Source organism: Amblyomma maculatum, chromosome 1 (assembly GCF_055883805.1).
Source record: "Amblyomma maculatum isolate TAMU_Amacu chromosome 1, ASM5588380v1, whole genome shotgun sequence".
Taxonomy (NCBI): Eukaryota; Metazoa; Arthropoda; class Arachnida; order Ixodida; family Ixodidae; genus Amblyomma; species Amblyomma maculatum.
The window spans coordinates 62,367,150-62,384,614 of NC_139344.1; the positions used below are offsets into that span (position 1 = coordinate 62,367,150).

General features: G+C 45.8%; 1 protein-coding gene across 1 annotated transcript in view; it reads right to left on the reverse strand.

Moving 5' to 3' along the window:
• Nucleotides 1–11,598: 11,598 nt before the first annotated feature.
• LOC146202567 (nose resistant to fluoxetine protein 6-like) overlaps nucleotides 11,599–17,465 on the reverse strand; it is a 29,451-nt gene continuing 23,584 nt past the window's right edge. The window contains exons 12-15 of the mRNA XM_084601677.1: nucleotides 16,325–16,445; nucleotides 15,424–15,613; nucleotides 12,931–13,073; nucleotides 11,599–11,841 (exon numbers count right to left, since the gene is read on the reverse strand). Of these exons, the coding sequence (XP_084457803.1) occupies nucleotides 11,599–11,841; nucleotides 12,931–13,073; nucleotides 15,424–15,613; nucleotides 16,325–16,445 (697 nt within the window). The remainder of the gene's footprint in view (nucleotides 11,842–12,930; nucleotides 13,074–15,423; nucleotides 15,614–16,324; nucleotides 16,446–17,465) is intronic.

Consider the following 17,465-nt stretch of genomic DNA (forward strand, 5'->3'; position numbering starts at 1 on the left):
AAGCGGCTGCCCTGTGCTGTCGCGGGGCTATCGTCGTAGGCACGCGCCACAACCAGCTATGGACACTGTGAGGGCACACGTCTCTAGCGCTCTCTTTTTCTCCAGGCAATCGAGTCAAAAAACTGAAACCTTTCTCGGTAGCTTTGTGGTCGGCATAGGTAGAAAAACGATACCATTACAGTTGGCATAATATATTCACATTGATGTCACTCATTACACATGTTCTTGGACTTTGTGTTAGAGCTTCGCGAATCCATATTTCAATTCACCGCGCATGTGGTTTATAAATGTGATGCCCCCGAAACAAGAAAATACTCTTGCTGACTCCGTCGGTTAAAGGGTTTTAAAGTTCAAGACTCTTTTAGTTAGGTAATCGTTAGGAGGAGGTTCCATTTTCACTTGTAAAGTGGGTGTATTACACGCGCCAACTTACTATCATGTAACTTAAATGAAACTGCGCGCCATAGACAAAAAAAAAACGATGCAGCACTTTGGATAAGCACCGCCATATTTAGGTGCAATGTGTCCGTCCAGAGCTGCATTCTTCTCCACTTTAGCTAATGTATTTGAGGCTGTTCGTACAAGGTGTGATATAATGAACGATCGTCACAGCAGCCATGCTATCTCCGTAATTGTCATTCAAAATCATCACGCATTCGATATTATTTGCAGAAAATTTGACGGCATCATTAAACACATGAATTTCTTCGTGCCTCTTTTTTTCCAAGCCGGCATCAAAAAAAGCTCCCATAAAGGTATGTATGGTGGCAAGACGGAACTGTCTTGAAAGAGGAGCATGCTGAAAGCAACGCGTGCAAAAGAAAGAGCGCCCTAACACAATGAGGGTCCAAGCGCCTTCTCTGTCTACTCTGGCTTAAAAGCGGCGCGATAGTTCCCGGTTAATTATTCGGTTACCTCTCCCTAATACTTATGTTGATCACGTCCTTGCAAACAGCAAACTGCCCGCAATATCCTTAATTAACACACAATCTCGATGCTCAGCCATGGGATGCCTGTTTAGCTTTCTCTTTCACGGACGCTACAACGAACGTGACATGGCACTCAAAAGTACAATAGACCTTTCCAGTAATTCCGCCGCGCCACCAAGTGGCCGCGCAAAGCACTCTGTGAAAACGGAGCACCGAGCCGAGCTGCGTTCCGGCGTTCAGTGTCTTTCTTCTCGTGTGCGTTTTTGCTTTTTTCGAGCAAATGTTGCAGCGGATTGCTGTTATGGTTAGCTGCTACTCTTTATGCAATATCTGGTGACTTTTTGTCGTTCGACATGTCGGCAAAGAGAGCTCAGGGTGGTGGTCAACTTGTGTGGAGGCCTTTCAGTTGTTTATTTAGTCCATGGGCCTTTTGGAAGGCTTGAAGAAAACGATGTGTAAGAATGGGGGGTTTATTCAGCAGATCAACAGGACTTGATCAGCAGGACTGAGCAGATCAGCGGCGAACACAGCGGCAGCGAACACAGTCAGATCCAGCACGCGCAGCGATCACGATGCCACTGACTGGCATGTTCCTTGTGCACTTCTTCCTCTTCACAATTACCCGCAGGACGAAGAGGAGACATCCTGGCGACTTACGGCGTGAGCAAGACGGCAGGGTTGTAATAGGGTTTGAGGCGCTGCACGTGAACAATCTCGCGTCCGCGCCGGCGTAGAACATGGTACGGCGTAACAGGTTCCACCACATAATTAACCGGAGAGGTGCGCTCCAGAACACGGTATGGGCCATGGTATTTAGCAAGAAATTTTGAAGACAGTCCAGGGGCATTGGAAGGTATCCATAGCCACACAAGAGCGCCAGACGAGAAGTGCGGTGTCGAGTGTTGGCTGTATGGTTGGATTTATGGCGGTACAGGGTTGTTAGCCGTGAATGCGCGGACGATTTGTTGACAGTCTTCCGCATGCTGGGCTGCTTGAGACGCAGGTGTATACTCTGATATGTCTGGCTGATACGGGAGTATGGTGTCGATTGTAGCAGAGGGGTGACGGCCGTAGAGGAGAAAAAAAGGAGAGAAGCCAGTAGTAGACTGCGTTGCGGTATTGTATGCGTACGTGACATACGGAAGGACGAGGTCCCAGTTTTAGTGGTTGGAGGAGACGTACATAGAGAGCATGTCGCCAAGGGTACGATTGAAACGCTCAGTGAGGCCATTAGTCTGGGGATGATAGGCGGAGGTAGTTCTATGAATAATGTTGCACTTGGTGAGCAAGGCTTTCACAACGTCACTCAAGAAAACGCGTCCTCTGTCGCTGAGCAGCTCTCGAGGTGCGCCATGGCGAAGAACAAATCGCTGCAAAATGAAGGAAGCTACTTCTGACGCTGTGGCAGATGGAAGTGCGGCGGTTTCTGCATACCTCGTCAGATGATCAACGGCTACGATAGCCCAGCGGTTGCCGGCCGCAGTGTAGGGAAGCGGCCCGTACAAATCAATGCCGACGCGGTCGAAAGGACGTGGTGGGCTGGGTAACGGCAGCAACTCTCCAGCAGTACGTTGAGGAGATGGCTTGCGACGTTGACAGGTGAGGCATGAGCGAACGTGCTTGAGTACAAAGGTGTACATACCCCGCCAGTAGTAACGCAGCCGGAGACGAGTGTATGTCTTGAAGACGCCCGCGTGACTGGATTGGGGGTCAGCGTGGAAGTAGTCACAAATTTACGAACGTAGCGGCCGGGGAATAACTAGCAACCACTTGCGGCCATCTGCGCAGTAGTTGCGGCGGTAGAGGAGGTTATCACGAATGGCGAAGTGGAAGCATGGCGGCGGAGAGCACGCGATGGAGAAGCAGCTGTAGGATTGGAGATAAAATAGGATTTTATCCAAGGATCTTGCCGCTGCGCTGACGGCATGTCATTGATGTGAAGCGATGGCGGGGAATCGTCGGAAGGAGAAAGGCTCGCGACCTCAGCTGTATGGGGGCAGCGGGAAAGTGCATCGGCATCGTGATGTTTGCGGCCAGAGCGGTAAACAACGCGGACATCATATTCCTGAAGAGCCCATCTTGCCAGTCTGCCGGACGGGTCTTTCAGTGAGGAAAGCCAGCAAAGCGCATGGTGGTCCGTCACTACGTCAAAAGGGCGACCATAGAGGTAAGGGCGGAATTTAGTAAGAGCCCAAATAATCGCTAAGCATTCTTTTTCAGTGACAGAGTAATTGGATTCAGCCTTCGTGAGTGTACGGCTAGCATAAGCGACCACGTATTCAGTATAACCTGCTTTGCGCTGAGCGAGCACAGCGCCGAGACCAATACCACTGGCGTCTGTGTGGACCTCAGTAGGCGCTGTGGGGTCGAAGTGACGTAGGACAGGCGGTGCCGTGAGGATGTGTCGTAAAGCATTGAAGGCATCGTCGCACACTGGTGACCACGACGAAAGGTCTGAACGGCCGGACAGAAGTTCTGTCAAGGGAGCAGCAATGGAAGCAAAATTCCTAATAAAGCGGCGAAAGTAAGAGCACAGCCCGAGGAAGCTACGTAGATCTGTGATGGAAGTCGGTTTGGGAAAGGCTGTTACGGCACGAAGTTTGGCAGGGTCTGGAGATACACCTTCTTTGGAAACAACGTGGCCGAGAATGGTGAGCTGGCGGGCGACAAAACGACATTTTTTCAAATTCAGCTGCAGTCCGGCATCAGATAGGCAGGTCAAAACGTGCTTCAGACGGTAGAGGTGTGTGTCAAAGTCACGAGAAAAGACGACGTCATCGAGGTAGCAGAGGCATGTTTTCCGCTTTAGGCCACGCAAAATGGTGTCCATTATCCGCTCAAATGTCGCCGGAGCATTACAAAGGCCAAACGGCATAACTGTGAATTCGTACAAGCCGTCGGAAGTTACAAAGGCAGTTTTGGGGCGATCAGCCGCTTCCAAGAGGACTTGCCAGTACCCAGAACGCAAATCTAGGGAAGAAAAGAGTTCGGCGCCTTGCAAACAATCGAGAGCGTCGTCGATGCGTGGGAGAGGATAGACGTCCTTTCGCGTAATCTTATTAAGACGGCGATAATCGACACAGAAGCGGATAGAACCATCTTTCTTTTTTTTACAAGGACAACAGGTGAGGCCCAAGGGCTGCTTGAGGGCTGAATCACGCCATTCTGGATCATTAGGTCGACTTGCTCTTCAATAGCCTGGCGTTCGGTTGCAGATACACGATAGGGGCGCTGTCGTAGTGGTGCGTGGGTGCCGGTGTCGATGCGATGAGTGACTGTAGAAGTTTGACCCAAAGAACTTTGATGAGAGTCGAAGGAGGAGCGAAAGTGATGTAGTAGGTTCAAAAGCTGACTGCTCTGCTCTGGAGGAAGATCGGCATCGATGGAACGAGGAACAAGTCTGTAGAGGGGGGAGCGGGCGCAGGTGAAGGGGGCTGAGCGCAGCCACGGCACAGTGCGGCGCGTCGTCAGGTTCCTCAGAGATCAGAAGAGATGCGATTGGCTGGATACTTCCGAGGCATTCGCCATGGCGCAAAGCAGAAGGGGAGTTAAATGGGTTAGAGACCCATAACATGGAAAGGCCAGCGGAAATAGCGAGCACTGCGAAGGGCAATGGAAGGCACTTGCGGCGCAGGAAAGTATGGGCTGGTAGGAAGAGAACGGTGTCATCGCTAGCAGAGGCACAAGCGACACGAACAAGCACTGAAGAGCAGGGAGGAAGGTCGATATCTTCGGTGACGAGGGCTTTAGCACAGGAATTTGGTAGATCAGCGTCTGGTAAGGCATCGGGCAAAGTCGAGAACCCCACTTCAGCTCGAGCACAATCGATAATATCAGCATGACGTGACAGGAAATCCCAGCCTAAAATTACAGCGTGCGAGCAACTTGGCAGCACGACGAACTCAATCGTATGAAGGGAATTCTGGATAACTACTCGAGCGGTGCACGCTGCTAAAGGCTTGATATGCTGAGCGCTGGCCGTTCGCAACGAAAGTCCCGCAATTGGCGTCTTCACTTTCTTTAAAGTGCGACATAGTTTTGCGTCCATTACCGAAATCGCAGCACCAGTGTCACTTAGAGCCAGGACAGCAACACCCTCGAATATTTTCCGCAACTTTCAGTGTAGTACCTGGAACATAGAGATCAAACCGTGATTCCTTTTAGGTATAAGCGTTTGATTTATACGAAGGGTAAGTATTAAGGTTTTAAAACTCTGAGATTTCTGTTCTGCCCAAAGTCAAAACTCTACAAGCGTGTGCAAAAAAGGAAGGGGGGGGGGGGGGGGAGGTTTCATCTAAAAGGGGTGCCGAGTTGGCCTCATGCATTTATTCTGTTGGACCTGTCCCGCCGTTGTTTCAAATGCAGGGTTTCGGTCATGCAGGTTTTGTGTCAGTGTTATGGGAAAATATGCTGCTCAATAATATATTTATTTTCTGCCATTAAATTGTATTGAATTAAATACTTTATTACCCCACTGTGGGGTATAGGGGATGGTCATTGCTGAAATGCTGTCACTCCCCCCCATACATTTAATGAAGAACGCTGCGCACGCCTACTAATGTGTCCCAGACAATGACTGCATAGATCCTACGTGCGTCAAAAAATTTCTAGGCGCACATAAAATTTTATTAGCACTTAACTGGCTTTCAGTGCTTTTTTTTCGTGATTTCCATCAAACATTATGGAGGAGATAAGGCAAAAAGCTGTGGACACAGCTTGACTGAGGCCTTACCCCCTCAATGGCAAACAGCAGTAAAAGATCAAGTGACTAGGAGTAAGTAACACAGAATGACGAGGAGTAAAAAAAAAATCAAGTTTTTAAGTGTACATCACTCAAGCATGTGAAGAAAAAAATAAAAAATATAGCTTCATTCTAGTGATAGAGAAGGATAAAAAGGAGCAAAACTACATTCGGGTCGACTTTTCATGTAAAGAAACATCTTGCTCCACTATTCTGCAGACACCAAGCGTGAAGAAGAATATCCACATATAACAGAAATATTTAACTGTTTCATGTCCTACGTAAAGAAAAAGTAACCTTCATTACTTATTGCAAAACTACCCAGCATAAAAATTTCTACTGAAAATTGATTTCTGCTCTCGTGGCTTACGCTAGCATTTTGATCGAGTCATCCTCTCGACACACGCGTTTGAAGAAAGCTTACGCGCGCACATTATCGCAGCGCGGTGTCGCGCACATCACCCGTTCGAGCAGTCGTTGAAGCGTTGGCGAAGACACAACTCGCACTCTACGAACAGCTACTGCTACATTCTGGATGAACGGCAGCAACGTTGCGCGCATATTTTGTTGCTGCTGAAGTGAAAAAAAAAAAACACTACTGCGAACGATCAGTACGCGAACGTGTTACCTGATGTCTTGTAAACAGCAGCAACCGCGGCCACGAAATGTAAGTGGGCTTTGGAAATGGAAGTAGAAAGGAACACCCAACTGTGCCATGCGATGCGAAGAAACACTGAGCACAATAGGATCACCAGAAAACAGCGTGAAGCAGCGCGTCGATGACGCTGAGAAATAGAAAGGTTAACACGTAGACCGGCAGAGTCGGAGAAACAACCGGACGGTGGCGGACAGGGAGACAAGAGACGTGAGCGCGCTGAAAACGCGGGGACGCGGGAGGCGATCGCTCCGTTCTCCCATCATGATTTACGCGGATCCGCCAGGGGATGGCGTGGTGCTGCAATTTCTGGAAAGTTCTATTCACACCATGGTTCACACAGTCTTGGATGAGGGAACGGCGCACCGTGGGCTACGTTGGTCATACTTAGAATAACCTACGGTTGTCCTTTGCTCGAAACAGTTGTATCAAGCCCCGGAGGCAGCGGCCTATGTCTGCAACGCAGGTTGGATATCCCGCTATATCTGTGCGCAGCCACCTCAGTGGCGCTTTCCACAGCAATAACGGTCAATTGTTGCCATCCTCGTTTTAAACCAAAGCCACAAAGTAAGTCAAACTAAAAGATACCCTAATAAGAGCACAATAACAGGCAGCATGTATATGTCTCTAAAAAGAAGTTTGCGGGGTATGAACTACTTCAAGATAGACAAAAAAAGCGTGCTGGTTATGTCTTTATGAAAGATGCGTTCGGTCTTTGAAATTGAAGGCCACAAAACGGACGAAGGGAGAGCACAGTGCTGAACTTCCTTCAGGTCATAGGATAGTGTGGATATGCGTCTGCCGTGTAAATTATGCACACCCAGCAAGGCGTGACGATCGAATCTGCGAGTGCCCGGCCCCTGGACTATATTGCGCAGCGTTGAAGCTTTTAGCGGCTCATGTAGTAGCCAAAAATCTCAGTTGTCAGGCTCACTTTTGCATGTTTGGCCTCCATCAATAGTGCTGCGCATAAACCCCATCAACATGACATGGATGAGTTAATGACTAAGGAAACGAGGAATATGTTGAGGGAGAGGTTAAAAAAAAAGTCAAGGACACTGATGCGCAGCAATACCAGCTCTGCTTTCGCCAGATGCCAACCCTGCCAAGATGAATGTTCATTGTGAAGCTGGAATACGTGGTTTTGCATTAATGCGCACGTTAGCATTTCTTGTTAATGGCTATTCCTGAACCTATGGTGACTGCACGTCAGAGGCTCCTTGCATCGACATCCAGATAGCCATGTCCCACGCCAGTGCCGGTCAGCCTACCCATATTATATAAGCATGCCATCACGTTTTTTCTCCTTCTATTTAGCACAATATATTTAACGCGATAGCGTTAAAATCCTCGTTCACCGAAAACCCAACGACTGGCTTCAGCGCCGAGAATGTGGCAGGCGACAGCTGGCAGCTGACATGGCTGCGAACTAACTGGACGTAGGGTTGCTTGACGTTATGTTTGGCAGGAGCTGCCATATCGGGCCTCTCCTTTCGTATGGAAAAGTGATCAGAATCAGCCTGCCGGAATCATTGCATCCACGTTACCCCTGGGCAACGGAGGCACGTTCATATGGCTTGGTTATTGCGGGGTTTTATATGTGGGCTGGTAGCCTACGCTATAGCGTCATACCCTTAAAGGCAGAGATTAAGTGTTCCCCATAATTTTTATTTGAGTCTATTTCGGTTGATAGGTGGCTGTTTAAGTTCCATTTACCCTTTCCATATTGCGCTCACAATGAACTCTTTCTTGATGACGCTCAGTTTCGAATTGCTCCAAACTAAGTAATAATCCATGACAGGCTCTGAGATTTAACTATGACCGTTTGAGGTCACTATTAAATTGTACATAACTAAGAAAAATTTCTTCAGGTAATGAAATGAGCAGGTGCTTTCTAAAGTGCTTACATCCTCTTGGCAAACAAAACTTAAGAAAATTTAACGTTCGCAGTAGGAGTGTTAGCGTTTAGGTGATTGGAAATAAAACAGCTTGTTGGGCTTGTTGGTGCAGTTGCATTAAGAAAAAATTAACCAGCCAAAAGGCGCACATAAGAAAAACCGAGAAGCAGAAAAGAGGCTGGACTATCAACTGTTTAATGGCAGATTCGAAGCTGAAATATATACATTGCACTCAGTCACATGACCCTCTCACAATCGCTATCCCATCAAACTTCCGGCGTGGAAGCACAGTTAACAATGACGGTAACACCTTTACTTACAATCTAACTTCAAGTTCCCGTTGCCTACTCCTTGTGCAACACAATCTATGCAAAAGCAGCGTCAGATAAGCAGCCTCTTTTCTGCTTCTCAGTTTTTCTTGTGTGCACCTTTTAGCTGGTTCATTCTTTCTTCATGAGCGGAAGTGCAAGATACAAAAGTTGAGATTAGAGCTAGCTTTTGTTTTCTGAATCCAATAGTTAGATCATCAGAGGAAGAAAAGACACCTACGCTTGAATACGGGGAACTATACGCACAGAATACAAGGAGCAACCAACAGAAGTATTTCAATGGCAGGTTACCAAAACTAAGGTCAAGGCAGATCCATTTACTCGTAGATGTAGGCATAATACGAGAACACCCATCTCTTCTTTGACGCAAATGTGTATTTGAGAGCCCCTTGCGGTCGAAATTAAAATTTGAAGGGGAGGAGGGGGGGGGGGGGGGTAGGGGGGACACATAGGCTCTACATTTAAGGGCATGACGAGACATTAAAAATGGCTCCCGTTTGTTGCCTCCCGTTGTGAATCATAGTTAACGTACATTCACTTTGTTACTCGCTTAATCATTAATCCCCTGATTCGTACCTCTGCTGTCTCATACATACTCATAAACATACAGTCGTAAATCAACTAATTGCGTAAAATACCTCAAGACCTGGCCGTATACGAACGTGCCTGCGTGGCATAAGGGTAACGTGTAGCTGACACTGGATCCGATGATCCAGGATTCGATTTCATTGCACAAAAGATGCATGAGTTGGCTGTTCTTGTCAGTTAATGTCACCTTCTCACGTGACGTAACACAACGCGCAGATCAATCAGTTTTCCGCCGTGTCAACTGGGAACCAGCACATTACAAGGCCATGCTAATCATTTCTCGCTCAAAAAACCAACGCCTACGTCGGATTTTCGGCAGAACGGGACCCTTATCGCTGTTAAGCTATCATAATGAGCAGTCAGTTAACGCGGCTTCGCAGCCCATAGTGTGGCTTTGTGGCGCAAACGTTTATTAATTGCCAGTCGACGAAAAGTATTTCATATATTTGTACACAGATGTCATTAGCAACTGATTTTCCGAGTCTAGTAGCCTGCGGTACTTCGTATCTGATATTAAAATTCATCATTCATGTTAATCTCAAGAGATCGACTAGGAGCCCTTAACATCTCTGAAATAAATCGTCCAGCTACAGCGCACGTGGAATTAGGAAACTCTCGTAGCTGCTGTTTTTAGGGATGAGTTATTCGCGTCAACATCGCGAAATAATATACGGCTTGGCAACATAGCGCCACCACTGCGGAATAAAGAGAGTGGTCAAAGCAAAAACAATAAGTGGCATATTTATTGAAGGAACATGGTATATGTACATTGGTGAAGTGGCGATGACTGCTATGACAGCGCGACGGTAGCTTCCGGGGCGGTTCAGAGCAATGAATAATCCAAAAAGGTGACCAACGGTTTCGGGTGCACTAATAAAGAAAGCTGACAATTTATATTCTCCCCTTTTACGTAGGCTGAACTAGTGGCATTGTAAAGCTTCCATCTGACAGGTGAAACTGACTAAAGAGAGTTATCATGGCACATGGCTAATGCGTCTTGAAGAAGTCAGTGACCCACTGTGTATCTACAGGCGACGCACCATTAACGGAATACATTGCAAAAACATGTCCATGACAAGGTAAACGCAATGTGGAATTCCCTGTGCGGTCTTATCTTTAGTACTCCAGAACCTCATTAATGCCAAACGTAGAGAAAGGACGAGGCTGACAAAAGCAGAGTCTATTTCTGGAGCCCAAGAACGTTCAACTAAGACATCGGGTCCTTGAAAAATAGTTCAAGTGAATAACACCCTGCCAAAGAAAAGATACGTTTGGGTTGAAGGGGCTCCATCCTGAAAATTAATCATGGCAAGACGAACTCAGAAATATGCCGCAAATTATAGATAAGTACACGAGTTCCAACCGTGAATAAAGCGCTACAGGATCACACATTTGCGCGTCAGGTGAGAATGGCGAGGGCGATAATGAACGGAAGGCTCTCCTAGGTATTATGCGAAGTCTTTCTGAAATTCACTCTGATTATTTTCAAAACAGAAACGCATTATTTTCGCTTCCGTGCGCGGGTTGTGATGGACACTATGCGCAAGCGCGGCCATAACATTCTTCTAGAATCTATGGCGATAAAAAACATCACCCACCTCTTGCATGCTAGCTTTCACAACAAATCTTTCTGACTGTATCTTGAGAATGCACTGTTATCCAAAACAAAAAGGCTCCTGCATTGCTTGGTCGAAGTTCTGATCAGCCTGCTTGTATAGACACTCCATAGCACACGTGTTCTGACATGGGGGATGTTTTAATTGACCTTTTGCCATCATATGCACCAGGAGTTGGAAGCTTCACGAACGCTCTATTAGCGGCATAGTTTTGCGATAATGTCCTTTGGCGTTCACCACACTGAAATGCCGAAATGATGAATGACATTCGTGATGGCACAGCTTTGGCCTATAGTATAAGTGTTGAGAGCTCAAGCCATCGCATAACCCTAGATATAAGCTGCTGATTTTCGGGCATGTTAAGGTACTAAATTCCGGATAAACCAATCCCGAACATTCTCAGTCAAGAGTGCGAACACAGATTCTGAAGACAATTTTTTTACGGGATACCAGCCGGTGATACGGGAAAAACGCTGACGTGGACGAGCGTGACAACGCTTGTGGAGAAATGAACTTTCCTCCTATACTTGAAATGCGCAAAATCAGGTGCGCCAAACGCTTAGCCATTGCCACGATAAAATGCCTACGGGATGTGACTGCACGACGTTAAGAAACACTGAACAAAAGCATTCTTTTGATATGCTTAACTTCCGTAGCTTTTATCGGCATTACGTAATCCAGATGCCTTACCTATATCCATGTATAAGTGTCGATGATTGACGGGCATCACGGTTGTGCAAATTTGTCGCACCGTCAATCGCGTGGCATGCATGGCAATTCTGTTGGCCAGTTACGACGCCTTGCGGGCCCTGGCGTTGTACTTTTTTAGTAGCTAGTTATGGTCATTCAATGTCTTTCGATTCCTCCTCACGTCTGCGAAAAATGCCGCTGTTCGTAATCACGAAAAAATTTTGCTTCTTCTCCTCCATTAAGACGTCGTCAACTTTTCCTTCGATGGTCTGGGGAGGCTTCTTGCGGGCGACGAACAAGAATCGGTCGAGGTGGCCCAGAGGTGCTTCACACGAGATGAACAGCAGATAGCCCAGAAAGTAGCTCCATAGAAGAACGCTGAAGAACTGCGTCACCTGGGTAGAGAGAAGTTTTTGCGAACTTCCTTAAATCTATTGTGGATCGTGACAGCTGAAAAAATTTCTAAATGCTTGGTGCAGTCGCTGCTCGTGCCATTTATACTTTCAAAAGTTGAAAATTCTCCGGAATATAAAAAGAAAGACATTTCTCGCGCACACGGAATTCCATTGTGGTAAGGGTATACAAAAAGAAAGCAACTAATGAAAGAACGTAAGAGATGTTGTTCGACGAACCCCAAGAATTTGCCTCTTAATCAATTAGGGGAGCCAGGTGTTTGTCCTTGCATAGGTGATTATGTTACTACAAGTTGCGAGTTTTACTTAGTTTCGGAACTAATAAGCCCCGCCTGCTATGGCGAGCATAAAATTCCGATGCCTATATTGTGGGTTTACGCACCAATATATTTAGCTGTGTGTGCCTTGCGTAGGAAGTTTTGCGAAATTGAGAGGCGTAAGTCCTGATGCTACACAAAAACTTTTAGTGACGTTTCAGCTACTTTGGGGGCTTTAATTTCAGCTTCTTGGGGCAGCTTAATGTGCACTGATGTGGCATAGCACACAACAGTTTGCGTTTCACCTCCACTGAAACGTAGCCGCTGCGGCCGGGATAGAACCTGCGACCTTGGGGTCAGCAGCCGAAAGTCAAAGCCACTGAGCCACCGCGGCAACTAGGCCCAAGTTTAATAGGTAAATAGCACAGAATAAATCTTATTGGTGAATATTTTACAGTCACTATTATTGAAGAGAACATGGAAAGAGCGCACTCAGAGCTAACGTTTCGGTTCTGACAGTTTACAGGGAAATAGAAGAAAGGAAAGGCTGGGAGCATAACCAGGTAACGCCGGCTTTGCAACGTTACGCTGGGGTGGTCTGTATTTAGGAAATATGTATTGGTCTTCCTTGTAATCTTTTGGTAATTATTGCTATGCCTATTGTCACAGCTTTGGGACGTTAAACCCCACAAACCAAACCTACTGCCACAAAACATATACTTCTGGACATCACACCCCGACGTTTACTCGGCACGGTCAATTAATGCATGGTAAAGTTTCTCACCAGCACTAAAGCTGTGACTTAACGACTTACCAGGCTGAAGTGCGAGAAGTAGGTGCGCTCTCTTGCGTAGTGGTTCATGAGATCGTACAAGGGCATGTGCACAAGATAAACGGTAAAGGCAAGCTTGCTCATTGGTTCAAATCCTTTCCAGCTCAGGAAGGAGTTCATGATTCCTGCGTAGATGCATATTGCGTGCATAAAGCCACGATCACTATGTAGAGGAACACTTTTTTGAGCTGCAAAATCAAATTTCGTTTTACATTTGCGTCAAAACTGAAAGACAATAACAAAACAATTTTTCGTCTTCAAAAACTTTGTAAGTGACGCATTTGTAAAATGCAAAGTTATCGAAGTTGCAAGGAAGCGTAAAAACTATTAGTTTTGATTCATCAAAAGGAAAACGTTAATTGCTGCTAATACGAGTAAGTCAGTGAAACGACCAAAGAATCAATCAATTAACTGATCAATGAATCAATCGACTAATCAATGGGAAGATTATGTGGAGAACTTGAGGCTCCAAAGAACGAATAATGTTTTGAAAAAGGTCTAAAACATCAAAAGGAAGACACGGCGCCTCCTTTACAGAGCAAATTAAAGTAAATCAAAGCAATGACTGTGTTAAACAAATTTCTGATTTATGTGCTATAGCAATCGTTCCACTTTGCCTCACTGGCAGCGTGTACAAAGCACTCGGCAGCAAAAATTATTCGATCAGCGGCACTCTACTGAAGGTTTAACTAGACCGTTTATAATCATCTAAACTCATAAAATTTGCAGTATTTAAAGCACACTCAAAGTTCAGATTTCAAACTTCAAAACCTAATAAGAATTGCTTTTTGAATGTTCGAAGTTCTTTATTTTTTTCCAAAACGCAATACTTCCTGCACTAGAGGCTACTGAATATAGCGTCAAGTTCTTTCTAGAAACCTTGCTCGCTCAAACAAAATCAGGCAAGCAGAATCCCGTCATAGACTCTCAGCCCAAATATCCTGTAGTTCTGTCGTAACCATCAGATTTTTCTGTAGTTCTGTAGTACTTTTCGGTAGTTCTGTAGTTTTTCTGTAGTATATTTCTGTTGTCTGTAGTTCTCTAACACTTTTCTGTTGTAACTACAGACATTTTTCATGATATTACAGAATTTTCTGTTGTCACAACAGGTTTGCCGTCAAAACGCACAGAAATGCTGTCGTAACATTAGAAAATTTTCTGTAGTTTTTTCCGACTGGGAGGACTTGGACTACAAAAGAAAATGAGGCTGTCTTTCTGTATGAAACAAAAAAGTGATGGCGCTTATTTCACAACCTTACTTTATGTCTAACGGCCAAGGCAAAATTTTGGGGGGACGCTTAAGCTCTGCCTTTCATAAGAGTACGACGCGAAAGCGTTAACGGCTCCTGTCTGCGCTTACGATAGTGTATCGATCTTCATTCGTGCACATGCCCTTTGCTATTCGCTTAGTCACTAATTCCCTAATTTGTGCCTCCATTATCTAACATGTACTCATACGCAAGCTACCACACTATTGGAAAGACCTCCAGACCTACGTATAGAGCCTCGTTTTAACCTAGTCGTGCGAGTGTGCCTGGGTGCATGGACTATGGATAGCGTCTGTGATCGGAGATCCAAGGCTCCGTGGTTTGATTTTGCTCTCACCCTCCCATATCCAAGGAGCAGCCAGAGATGGCCGCTCCTGATATGTCACGTGGTCGCTTCACATCCCTCCACCCGCCTACCAGTTAGTGTCCGGCCATTAAAGCTGACAATTTCCACCTGCGGAAGAAACACTCGTAATTTCTCTTATTTTTTTAACGTTACAGAGATGTTAACAGGGTCTTTAGCGGGACCAGGTTAATAGGTAAACATTTTGTTTTCGCACTTCCTAAATTCCCTGATGAGATTTGCGTCGTGGGGTGGAGGGTCAGATTGAGACTCTTCTTTGCGATCGCAATGAGTATCACGGTGACACTAGAATGACAGTTTGTACCACCAAGGCTCACAACTGAAAAGAAAGCACTGGAAGTGCTCAGTCACACGCGTCCAGGTATTTAATGATTAGCAACTTTGAGCCATGCACAACGCAACGTGCTCGCACCTGCTGTTAAAACGAAAGAAATCTGTAATGAGAAAGCTGACATCCACAACTGACAGAATTGTGATCGAACAACTACACATCTAAATGAATGTGCTCCATTCCTGAAAAGGCACAACCATCGTCAGAGAAGTCAAATCCTCATTTTATATGAAATGGCCCTTTTCGACGAAGATTACGTGGATCTTGTTGCTAGGTGAATTAATCGATACGCATTAGCGCTGCTATGCACTCACACTCACTCCAGTAATTTCCTCACTAAGAAGAGAGTCACTGGAGACTGAGACAGCAATCAAGCCAGTGATGGAGAACCTCGGACAGGTCTACAACGCGCATGCACTAGAGAGCGGCATTTGATCACTTGGGTGAACATACGTGTCAACAGTTCGAAAATTGCGGAGCAACGTTATGTGTTTCTTCACACTGGGACATACCTCCACGTTTCGTCGAGCATGTCAAGGTCACCCAAGATAAGCAGATAGCCCACAGTATTCTGTCAAAGAAGGCCGTGCACAGTTTTCCCACTTCGCCTGTTGGGTCTCGCGCCTGGTACCAGGGGATCTTGATGAACACGCACGCGACTCCGCATCCTAAACTCAGAATCCAGCAGATGATGGTTGCCACCTGTACATATACAGAAGACAACCATAGAAAAATAAGGCACATGAACATCGGAAATACCGCCTAGGGTTTAACTTGTTTAATTTGAAAATAACTGCGCATAGAGGACGTCAGAAATCCAGCGTGCCCATCGCTTTTTTTAGAAGCCTCGGCGTGCACTGAGCGCTTTAATCTGGCGTCATCTCCAAATATGGTCCCAGACAAAGTCAGCAAGTGCTCAGAATAAAATATTATAATACAAAGCTAAGAGTTTATAGCCTCCTGGCATATATGAGCCGTAGGCCCCCAAAGTGTATGAAGAGCTACTTGGGAAATTACTCCCCAAAGATTAGGGCATAGATAGCAGCAAGTCATGGAATGCCATCTGACTCCGATGCCATGTATTAGGTCTCCTCGCTGCGTTTTCGGCTTTTTTTCATGACATTGCACAGGTCATTTGTAACAATAAATTACGAAGCCCACCACGAGAAAGTTTTCTGTACTCTGCAGCAAACTTCGTTTGTTTCTTTGTTTGTTTGGCAATGTGAAAAAAAAAAAGAAAGCTCTGCACGGGAAACATAATGAAAGATTTCCTTTCTTTTTTTCGTGTGTGTGTGCAGCATACAGATTAAACGTTATCAGACAACTTCCACTTGAAAATTTGTTTGTGCTCTGTATGATTTCAGAACTGGCGGTTTTCAGGAAACCGGCAGGAAGAAGGATTTGTTCTGTTACCTTCGGGAATGGCCGGTTATGGAAACTGTCCTTTAGCAGCCAGGTGATGCATCCGGCAAAAAAGCACACGGCATGGTAAAACGGTTGGACGTAGTAATTGTTGAGTATGTCTCTTGCTGTCCTGCAAGAAAAATAAAAGTGCACTTGTCAGCAAATGCTTGCAACACATGCGGTTCCACAACGGTAGCTTCCTTCGTCTTAGCTTTTGCAAGGGGGGGAATGAGAAAAAATGTCTAGATTTTTTTCGCTGTTTTTGCTATGGGAGCTGAATCCATTAACAAATTTCCGCGCTACATAATAGCAAGTAGATGTAGGCGATCGGGTTTAAGCGTATGTGCTATATGAACACGAAATTTATCTGACCCTATACGGTTGAAATTTAACGGGTTACGCTAATGTTTGACATGTACTAGTACCGTTTCAGAACACATCGCACATGGCAACACGTTCTGACATTGCTACACTTCTTGAGTCTGCCACTCACGCTTAATTTTTTTTTCTTTCTCTATGACCCTTTTTCCCTCCTTTCGATACCCTCAATGATAAACAGGCAACCCTCTCCCTCTCTCCCTACCCTCCACTTCGTCTCTGTTTAAAGTTCGCGGCAGCGCTATCAGAATATATTTTGTGCGCAAAAAAAAATCGTTTAATGACATTTTTATCCTTCCGCAGAACCCGGTAAATGGTAACTGGCGGAGAAAGGTTGGCCGGTGATATCTAGCTGTTGTTTGAATATCACCTCGTTTAGGCGTATAACAACATAGTTTATTTTTGCTTCTCGTGCATGAGGCGAGCTGCATGGGGTGATAAAGTATTAAATATATGACGCCGCGTGTAGCTGGCCACTTCACACCTGCAGAATGAAGCTCATACTCCTGTAACTTTATTTGTAATGTATTTATTGACTTCTAAATGAGATTTGCTACCTCACTGCGGTGGTGCAGTGATTAGGGTGCTCGATTGGTGTGCGCCAGTAGGCGGCATGAAATCCCTGCTGCGGCGGCCGTTTAAGATGGAGTAGAAAAGCAAGGCGGCCGTGCGCTGACCGATTTCAATGCACGTTAAAAAACATCAGCTAGTCAAAATTTCCGGAGTCCTGACTACAGCGTTTCTCATAACCTGCGTCGTTTTGGAACTTCAA